The sequence below is a fragment of the Monopterus albus genome, unplaced genomic scaffold (genome assembly GCF_001952655.1).
Source record: "Monopterus albus unplaced genomic scaffold, M_albus_1.0 scaffold147.1, whole genome shotgun sequence".
Classification (NCBI taxonomy): domain Eukaryota; kingdom Metazoa; phylum Chordata; class Actinopteri; order Synbranchiformes; family Synbranchidae; genus Monopterus; species Monopterus albus.
This window is the reverse complement of record NW_018128027.1, coordinates 120,067-130,969: the sequence shown is the minus strand read 5'-3', so window position 1 is coordinate 130,969 and position 10,903 is coordinate 120,067. Positions and strand designations below refer to the sequence as shown.

At 39.7% G+C, this 10,903-nt stretch overlaps 2 protein-coding genes across 8 annotated transcripts in view; one reads left to right on the top strand and one right to left on the bottom strand.

The window, feature by feature from the left end:
• Positions 1-5,398, top strand: part of rbks (ribokinase) — a 65,478-nt gene extending 60,080 nt beyond the window's left edge. For all 7 annotated transcript variants that reach the window (XM_020614525.1, XM_020614528.1, XM_020614523.1 and 4 more), the window contains one exon: positions 4,688-5,398. In XM_020614525.1, the coding sequence (XP_020470181.1) occupies positions 4,688-4,861 (174 nt within the window). In that variant the 3' untranslated portion in view covers positions 4,862-5,398. The remainder of the gene's footprint in view (positions 1-4,687) is intronic.
• On the bottom strand, positions 5,118-9,313 carry mrpl33 (mitochondrial ribosomal protein L33). The gene is made up of 4 exons (XM_020614532.1): positions 9,153-9,313; positions 8,749-8,767; positions 8,496-8,602; positions 5,118-5,516 (listed from the first exon to the last, which is right to left on the bottom strand). Exons 1-4 carry the CDS (start codon positions 9,172-9,174, stop codon positions 5,467-5,469), a joined length of 198 nt encoding a protein of 65 aa, XP_020470188.1. The 5' UTR covers positions 9,175-9,313; the 3' UTR covers positions 5,118-5,466.
• Positions 9,314-10,903: the final 1,590 nt, after the last annotated feature.

Here is a 10,903-nt window from a genome sequence, read left to right as displayed (position 1 = left end):
GGTGTACAGGTCCTCCATGGAGGGCAGGCTCACACCAATGACCTTTTCTGCAGTCCTGACTGTCCGCTGAAGTCTGTACTTGTCCTGTTTGGTTGCTGAGCCAAACCAGACAGTGATGGAGGTGCAGAGAACAAACTCGATGATTCCTCTCCCAGTCTTATTCTATGACTGGAGACATTTAAGGACCAATTGCGTGATTCCTTCCTGGAAGCTCAAAGTAAGGGAATATTTCATGCATTGTAAAATGCATATTGCATTGTAAACTCTGGGCCAGAGAAAACTGCCACATCACCATATTTTAATGGACTGCACATTCTACAGCAGCTGCTGTAGAGCAGCCCAAATGTTATGCCAGTCCTCTGCCAGTACACAGTCATGTAAATCAGTGTTATACCCAGAACTGGAATAAGACAAAGCACTGTAGATGGATCAAAAATGTGAAAGGCCTAATTGGTCTAATTAAACATGTTTTTTGATCTCTATACTGTATCTTCCTCCCTCGCCACCTCCGAGGAGTCGTCCCCGGCTGTTTGCAAGTCTTACTGGAAGCTTCAGGACATGTAAGCCAGTGTGAGTCATCGAAGCCTTTTAGTTGGTCTTTGCTCTCTGTGGGATGCCTTTCATTGACAAAGGCTGTGGGCTTTAGGAACTAACTTGCACATAACTCCATCTGACACACCAGGACAGAAGTCAAGAGGAAGCCTCTGAGTGAGAAGCACAGTCACCAACCAGTTCTGTAGGCTCCAAAGGTTCAGTGAACACAGCAGACTGTAACATGAAAGATATACATTGTGGAGCTCTTTCTTAGATCTGCTTTTTTTATTGTCTGTGTTTTGGAGCTTAACACTCACTGCTGTGGTGTTTGTGCACTGCACTTTACAAAGATCACTTGTCAATCAAAGCGTGTGGGCGCTACCACTGTCTTTGTCCTTGGTTGTTGTGTTGATGGACCTCTGTGTTTCTGTATGCACTTCTTTGTTTGTCTGTACAGCCATGGCAGTTATTGCTACTCAGCTATTCAGCTTGTCCTCTATTTATTCCAAACACATGTCACTCATGCTGCTGTCAGAAGTGTTTAAAAAAGGTCACTTCCATGGAGTTTTGTCAGTGAAAGCCAACCAGGCACAAAAGTGTTCACAACAGCAAATGGAACGCTTCCAGTGGCTGTAGGTCACTGTTGTGTTAAAGCAGCTCAAGCTGTCATTCAAGTAATTACATTTGACCTAAATAAAGTAAAATACATTTTTGTTAGATTGGATTAAAACAAACCCAAATTAAAAAAGTTCCAGAGAGATTTGTGGAAGCAGTTCACTTGCGCTCTGACATGCTTTTATTGCAGTATCACACCACCAGCATGTCAAACTGCAGAGCATTTCTTAAGCCATACACTGTTAATTTGGTGAGCTTCTCACAGAGATGTCTGCCATCCTAATTTCTAACTTCAGTCTGAGTGCCAGCAGAGAACAGGCAGAAGAACAGGACAGAGGTCAAGATGTGGCGCATGGAGCCAACCACTGAGAGTATCAAAGCTCATCCACAGCGAACGCTTGTGTCACTTGATTGACGGGCCTGCAGATCTAACCTTCACCAAAGTGTGTCGAAGACAGCGGCAGCAGAGCTGAAAGGAGTAGCGCTTGTCAGCCTTGTTGAGCTTCATTCCTGTAGAGTCACATGTCAGTCAGAGGGAAGCTAAATCTGTTAGTGAGACAGATAGAGGGTGGGTGGTGGCTCAGAGTATAGATTGGAGAGTGAAGGTGTTAGTGGCATTAGTTTGCAAGTAGCCCAATTCATTCAGGATGGTTTGCCCTACCAAAATAAGATATAAGCTGTGAAATGAAATAGATTTTTTCCCAGTGTTGTGTCTACTTATTATTTCCATAAGTCTGGCACATATGGGTTTGTCTTAAAACTACAATATGCGGCTATCTAGCTTTAGAAGTCCTCATTTTCCAACTTTTAGGATAGTGTTGCTTTCATTTATTATTTAAAAACATTAGCATGTGGATTGGACACAATGTACCAGTGATACAGAGATGCTGACAAATTGTTTTTGTTACAGACCATAATAGTTATACAGTAGCAAGAATTGAGATTTTAGTATTTCCCAGGAATTCTTGCCAAACTTTAGGCCCCCAATACCTGGAACTCCAAGATTATTTGCATGGGTACTTGTGTGTTTATGTGTTCACATACTGAAAAACAGACACCTGCAGCATTATCTTCTGGTTACTTTTCATGCTAAAGTCACAGCTTGTAATTAAGCTGTGTGAAAAATTTTTTTTAGTTTAAGCACACAAACTGGACTGTCTGTAAGTTACACAGACAGGTTAACAAGTAGCCTAATCGAACATTCAAGCCTCCATTCTGAAGTATTAAACAAGTCTTTATGGTTTCACCATTTATATATTTCTGTAATTCTTCTTGTGAAACTTAGTGAATTTGCATTATTATCTGCAGTTCTGTTTTTAAATCATGGCAAGAAAATAGTGATACAGTAATTTCCAGGACAAAATAATTTTAAAATAATGGAAAACCCAATGAACCAGTGAAATAGCAGTCAAGACTTTTTAGAAAGGGGATTTATTTGTAATGGCAGTGGAGCATATTCTAAATGTAAATGCTTCCCTTTCCCCACCTTCAAAAGAATACAGTTCTGGGTATAGCAGTTAATATTATTTTCTATTTTTAACATGAAGTGTATCAATCTTTGTCTGCCAAATTAATGATATATTGGCTGTTAGGAAGTTTACTTCTACTGTAAATACAAGTATTAGCTTTCAGAAGCCTGTTTCAGCCCCACCCTCTCATAGTCTGACTAGAATAATGTGGTTGTTTTTGCCAGGATTTGGTACTACATTAGTTGAGTGTCAACAGGTGATTCAAAGCACAAATGAAGAAGGGAAACTGTATTTGTGTGGCTATGAATATAAAGACCAAAATGCTCTGTAATACAGTTGTTAAATCTGGCCTTGTCTGGCCACTCAAGAGCGTTACTCTGATTTCAACCACAGTGTGAATTACGAGACGGGCCAGAGCCAAACCAGTGGATTTGCTTCACCAAAGCCTTATTTCCAAATGCTGGAGACAGGAGACATAAACACACCATGGCTTTATGGAAATCCACCAGGCCTACAAAATGCTCCCGGTCTGATCTCACTCTCCAGTCCAAGAGCACCAGTGGTGCTCACCAGAGTGAGGCTGGGGTGCAGTGTTGTCCTTTTCAGTTGTCAAATCAGAACATTTTTTAAAATTATTTTCTTTCTTCATATGGTTGAACAAAGAATGCTTTAAATCCTACCAGTGCAGGCGCTCGTGACAATGTCTGTGTTGTGACTTCTGGGTGTCCTGTATACCACGAACCTCTCTCTGTTCCTAGTGCGTGGCTCTCCCTGCCCAACCAGGGTTAGGGTTTATGTTTTTTTGCTCCATGTTACTCCACACAACCAATAACCTTCGCTCTGACAAAAGGGTTGCTTTGAGGTTGGAGGGTGAAGGGGGTTGGGAGTGGAGGGGGCTTAGAGAGGTGTTCAGAAGAGAGAGTGCAATGAACTCCTTTGAGAGCCGGAGTGATGAGTAATGGTGCGGGCTTGTGAGAACCAGCGTCAGGGGGCCATTTGTGGTTAAACATGAGTGTGTCGCCACATACCATTGTGCCTTTTCCCATCATTGAACCCTTCCCCCTCCCTTCCTCCCTCGGCATCCCATCCCAGCCAACTCCCTCCAGGGCGCAGACAGCACATTCCATCTCTATCAGTAGATGAGGAGGGAGAATGGGATGATTTATCTGTTCGTACAGTTGGCCAGAAACAGAACTTTTGGCAGTTATGGTGAAGCCACTGACAGGTGGCTAAAGAATCCATGTGCTATTCAGCTGATTTTGAAAAGCAATTAGTAAATTATTTTCATTTATTAGTCATTTCATTTTTTTTTTTTTTACTGTAAATTGGTGTTCATTAAGCTTAATTTGGCAGTTATACAGTATGATATCAACACAAACCTTTTTTAATTTAACCTTTTAATTAAAAAAAATTTTTTAAACTCACTTGGCACTTTTGCTTCTTTTGTCTAGTCAGTTCAAAATACACTACACAAAAAAATAAAGGGAACACATCAGATCTAGGATGTCTTATGTTGTGTTCCCTTTATTTTTTGAGCAGTATATTTAAGGATTCTATGTAATAGTCTTACCACATTTAAGATATTTCCTGAGCTTATTACATCTATTTAATTACTCTTCTAGTGTTATGAGGAGTTCCGTGTGAATAGGATTAATGCTCATAATACAAATGTTTCTCTGAAAAACCTACATGAGATATTTTCACACGGCAAAAATTCAATAGGTCCTTCCAAACTAGTTAAGATGTCAGGCAACAGTAAAAGCAGCTGCCAAATGACATAGCGCACCCTAGTGGTAACAGTTAAAAGCTGAACCCCTCGTGTTAATATTTCTTCAGAAGCTGTTCATATAATCTTCAAAGCACAAAATGAAACTTCTTAAAGGTTAGATATATGACCCATTTTTACATGGGAGCACTCCAATCATTGTTTTCCTTCTCCTCACATGCACATCAGTGTAGCCTCACCAGATTTCATGATTCTGTGGAGTAGGGCACAGTTCCACAGTGGAAGTGTTTGCACCACAAGGTGGAATTTAATAAAGCTGTGTTGTAATATTGTTTCTTCCCAGGGTGCTGGAGACAGCTTTATTGGAGCGCTGGCATTTTACATGGCTCATTATCCCACAATGCCTCTGGAAGAGATGGCCCACAGAGCCAATCAGGTGGCAGAAGTGAGTGTGCAGGCTGTCGGCACGCAGACGTCTTTCCCCTTCAAAAAGGACCTACCAGTTGAACTGTTTTGAGAGCCAGGAATCAGCGTAAACGGGCCATGTCTCTACTGGATTCTGCTCACTGGGAACACTGGACTGTCTTATAAAATAGGCTACTTTTGGAGAATAAACTTGTCAATAATATAACAAATGTTATTTTAACAGAAATGTGAATATGACTTCACTTTGTCAATATAACACATGAATAGTGTTTATGTGATGGCAATGCTACTAACACACAAATATGGCACATAATTGACTTACTTTATTAAATCACCCCAAACGTATATTTTGTAAATGGTTTAATTGCATGTACCAGGTTTAAATATATTTTATTTTCTACAACAATAGATATGCTGAACAGCCATAAAACATGTTACGACCATAAATGAAATGTGTAGACCAACACACTTATGGTGGTCTCAATAAAAAAAACCTCAGTTTTACAGGAGTAGCAATTTCTCGTTTAAGGTAGCAATACTCAAGATGTCGCTCAGGGTGCATGCTTAACTGGTGCAGGGGGGAAACAAATCCAAGTCCTCTGAACATGTCAGATGCCAGTCAGATGTTGAATGACAAACACCTCGTATAACCCATGGCAACATAGGTTTATGTTGTCCATATATTTTGGTGCGCTGTTAAATCGATCTGATCTTCCTCTTCTCAAAGAATAGGACATGCTTGTTCACTGCAAAGACAAATAGCAGATTTTAAAATAAGCATAACTCCCAATGTTCACATCACATGGCAGGTAATATATTTACATATATAGATATAAGCCCTCCATAAAAACGTTTAAATAAACCCCATTATGACTAGTTTCCTCTCTAAAATTATACTACAACCTCCAACCAGTAAATAAATAGGTGCACTTCAAAATCTTGCTCTTAAAGAACCCTACAGCCTCAAAACAATAATTTGCAAAGTTGTCCTGCATTAGAAATTAATGTTGCTTCCTTTAGGATTTCAAATGTAGTAATGGCTATTGTTCCTGAAGGTAACTGATAAATTCTACAATGTCTTCCTACTACACAGAGTTTAGATGCTGGTGCTTATGCTGCTATGCTTAAAAGTTCAGGCTGTAGTTTAGCATGCCCTTCATGACACACCGACAACACTGTTTCAGTTTACATGGGTTTGTCATGTATATCTTGATAGAATTTTGTGGGATAAATCACATGACACTTATTTGTCAGATGCTTTTGTCACCAGTAAATCTGAACCACAGTACCAAGAGCTAGAAATAACATTTCCCAATGTTTTAGACCAGGGGTGTCAAACGTACGGCCCACAGGCAAAACAAGCATACTGAAGGCTGCAGAACTCATATGTCCCAAGAAGCGACAAGCTTTTGCCAACATCAGTCTGACGAGGAATACTATTGTAGAGAGGATTTCGGAACTATCTGCAGATTTGGACAACCAACTGAAACACAAAGCTAAGTCATTTATTGCTATTTCTGTTGCAATTGATGAGTGCACTAACATTACAGATGTTGCTCAACTGGCCATATTTATTCGTGGAGTTGATGAGACATTGGCCGTCACAGAGGAGTTCCTTGAGTTGGTGCCGATGATGGACACCACAACAGCAGAGGACATTTTCAGCTCTCTCATTTGTGCACTGGACAGAGTCGGAGTAGACTGGTTGCGTGCTGTCAACTGTCAGCTTGGCTACAGATGGCGCGCCATCAATGATCGAAAAAAAAGCAGGCATTGTGACAAAATTCAGAGAGAAAGTACAAGCCGCGGATGGAGGAGATGCTTTTTGGACATTTCACTGTATTTTGCACCAGGAGGCATTGTGTTAAAAGTCATTAAAAATGGATCACGTCATGGAGGTGGTTGTCCGAACTGTTAATTTTATCCGAGCCAGAGGTCTGAATCATCGTCAGTTTGACTGCCTTCTCAGTGACAATAACATTACCCATGGCCTGCCATACCACACTGAAGTAAGATGGTTAAGCCGAGGCGCTGTGCTGAAGCGTTTCTTTGAGCTACGAGAGGAAATTGGACAGTTTATGGAGACAAAAGGAAAACCAGTGATGGAATTGCAATCTCCGGAATGGCTGCAGGACCTTGCATTTATGGTGGATATTACAGAGCACCTCAATAATTTGAACAAAATGTTGCAAGGCCGTTAAAAAAGCTGTCACACAGTATTATGACAGCATATGTGTGTTCAAGTTGAAGCTGACTTTGTGGAAGACACAGCTGGAAAGTGCTTATTTCCCCTGTCTAAGAGATGTACACGCGACTGTCGTTAATGCTGACATGAAACGGTACAAAGACAAGACTTCAGGATTGCTGTGGGAGTTTGAGAAACAGTTTCAACAGTATTATACGTGCATTCAAGTTGAAGCTGACTTTGTGGGAGACACAGCTGGCATGTGGTGACCCTGCTCATTTCCCCTGTCTAAGAAATGTACGTGCAACTGTCGTTAATGCTGACATGAAACGGTACATACACAAGATTTCAGGATTGCTGCTGGACACATTTTATCAGTATCTCCTGCCAGGCTACCCCAAATTAACAGCCCTAGCTGCAAATATTTTGTGCATTTTTGGGACTACCTACCTTTGTGAACAGGTTTTCTCAGTAATGAACATTAATTAAAACAAAACTGCACTCAAGGCTCACACACCAACACTTAAATGACATTCTGAAACTGGCTGCTACTCAGGACATGACTGACACTGATGCGCTTGTGCAGGCTAAAAGATGCCAAGTTTCAGGAGCAAAAACAAAGTAGTCTAAACTAGACTAATTCTTGTAAAATGCTGCATCAGACACACCAACACTTAAATGACATTCTGAAACTGGCTGCTACTCAGGACTTAACGCCTGATACCGATGCACGTTGTGCAGGCTAAAATGAACCCTTGTAATAATAGTTAAAAATTGTCACCAGCTTCACTACAAAAGAGTTTGGTCATAAATTTTATGTATGCATTTTTTTTATATTTGGTCATAAATTTTATGTATGCATTTCTTTATGCATGTTTCATGTATAAATCTTATATTTACAGGCCAGGTGATTACTTTCTTTCTTATACATTTAAAATGGCCACCACTTTGGTTTGTAAAATGTGGGGAGTCAATTTTAGCTTTGAGAATTATTACACATGTGGAAAATGGAGTGAAAATAATTCCTATATCTTGATGTTCCTATATCTTGATAAGTTGATTTAATGTTAAAGTGCAATAGGCTGTCATATCTTTCAGTTCTAAATACCTGTGACTTAAAGTTTTGTGCCTTTGTACAGTCACTGCGATCTGTTGTAATGCACACATGTAAATGATAAACTGAAGCAAATTGGACGTTTTTCTTGAGAAGTCTGAAGTTGTTCATAACATGTTTTGTAAAAGGATAGTTCATTAAATAAAAATATATCCTAATGTGATTGTACTTCTTTCCACTAAAACAAAGGGGGAAACATGAATTTATTGTTATTTATAGCTATGATGATGAGCTATGCTATGATTTTAATGGTCCGGCCCACTTAACATCAAATTAGGCTGTATGCGGCCCCTGAACTAAAATGAGTTTGACACCCCTGATTTAGACCTTTGTAATAAAGCACGGCGCATTTGAGCAATGCATAAGGAGCTGTGACGTGTGTCTTGCCTCTGCGGAGCTCAGTTGGCACGAGCAGTCAAAACTTACCAAATGGATCATGTTTGCGCAGCACCAGTTTTTCTCGGAGACGGTTCCTCTTTGTGTTGAAGGCGTAGCCTGTCCCTGCAGCGCTCACCATCTGCACCAGGATGGTCCTGACACAAGGAAACAATGCTAACGAGATTAATGCAACTGCAACGCCGCGTAGTTCATGTAGCTTGTACGTGTTACAGTTAAGGATACCATCAGTTATAAAATTGTTACAACATCGACTTTAATATGTTCACCGACTTTTACTTACTTTGCTTTTGCTTTGGCCACTGAAACACGAAAGAAAAGAAAGAACATGTGAATCAGGCAGAACACGACTAACACTAAAGCTCAACAAGCTAAACCAATGTAACAGCCTATTTTCGGAAAAGGGTTAGCTACAAGTTGGCTAAGATTTATCTACTAACAGTTAGCTCAAACTAACCACTAAATACACAGTGACAACGGGGAAATGTGACAACAGTAGCAACTCAGAACATCTTACAATGAAAGCGCAATAAAACACACAAATAACATTAGGTAACGCTAGCCAACACTGGACAATTAGCAGCTATCAAAGGAGTTGGTTAATTGAGCTACGTTCGAGACAGTCATGCATAAGCATGTACCCGACTCTTTGAATAACTACAGACAGTTGGGGAGAGGGATACTTACTATTTACGGTGGTAAGATACATTTTGTTGATTCTTAAACACTACTTGCGCACAGTATTAAGTCTTAATAAAGTTAATCTCAGTAAGTTACATTGAGAATTCTGAACGTCCGTTTTTACTACCACTTCCGGGTCCCCTTAAAGGTACAGTTTACCAAAACACAAGTCGCATTGTTAGTGCAGCGATATTGTAGGCTATTTTCAGCAAAACAACGAAATACCTATGTTGTAATTAAGGATTTGTGTAGCCTATACACCTAATCTATACAAATACCAGTGACTCTTATGGATATATTTTACCAGACTCGTTAAAGTTCAAAGGAGTCTGTGTAACCTACAGTTTTTAATTCCCCTTGAAAGTGACTGTCTATAAGTGTTTCTTAAAGAGAAATGTTTAACAATATGTCACTGGCCTAAGAAGGTTTGACAGGCAAAAATAATATGAATAGATAAATACTGCCTCATCAGAAGTAGTCAAAATCAGATGACTAATTACTGAACAGTGTCAAATACACAACATGACTGAAACAAAAGGCAAACTAAGGAAAAATTTTAACAAAACAGGGATATTAAACAGTGTAAGAGCAAAGAAATGCACTGAAGGCAGAGTAGATTAGGCAATGATTTTGAGTTTCACCATGGATGTTTGTATGCCATTTGATATATTTGGACTGTTTTAACCTGGAATTGTTTAAATAGTAGAATGAGCTGGTGCTAGAAGAAGATAAACAGATGGATGGCAGTGGTGGATAATGGTGGTTTGAAAAAATAGCAACATTACCTTGGTTTTTCCGTAAGTGTTCTTCAACTGTTTCCCAATTTCCTGCCTGTTGCACCATTCCACAGAATGCATGAGTCACTTACTGTATCTGCACAACTGTCAGCTGTGACAAGACATTGGCTGTTAAGAGTAGGTGGGCTTCAGCTATGTGCCAATAGTTGTTCTTTCATTTGGGATACTCCATATCCAGGTCATATCCAGCATAAACCATGGAAATGAAGCTTGGTCTTTTTCTCATAGAATCAAGCTATCATCAGTATATGTATTGTTTCAATCTTTCAGTGTATTACAGGTTGAACTGTACAAACAGATAAAGTTGAGTATTGTTTGACTTTTAATACAGCATTTAACATTCATTTAAACGTTGTTCTGTGTCCAGACTATGTTAATCAGCATGATAATAGCAAGCTTAGAGATTCCATGGCATCTAAAGTCTGAACACTACTGGATACCAAAGTAGTCCACACAGGAGGTGTGATTCTGGAACATCATGTCTTTGAAGTAGGAGGGAAGACTGAGGATAAATATGAGAGTGGTCTTATCTTGAATATCCGAGAAGGTCTTGCATATTGTTGTAAAACCAAAACTTCATTATTTTTGATTAGTGGACATAGAGATGTTTTTACTCTGGAAATGAATTCACCATCTTTAAAACATTAGACAGACTTCATATCTGGACTGAAAACATAATGAAAAGCACTGTGATGACTGAGAGCAGAGGAAGAGTTTCTTTACTTGTAGCTAGGAATAGTTTCTCATGTCTGATTTTTCCCATCTTCTCCATGTTGACGCAAACCTGGTTTTTCTGTGAGACATGGGGGCACTGAGTTCCTCCAGTACATTTCTCGTTCTTCTGCGGTGAGATGCTGGCAGTTGCCATGAGAGCAAGAGTTTCTGGCCAAAATGGGATTGTTACAGACTGTGATGGATTTGGTCATGTAATAATGTTCCTTTTGATATCTAACAGAGTCT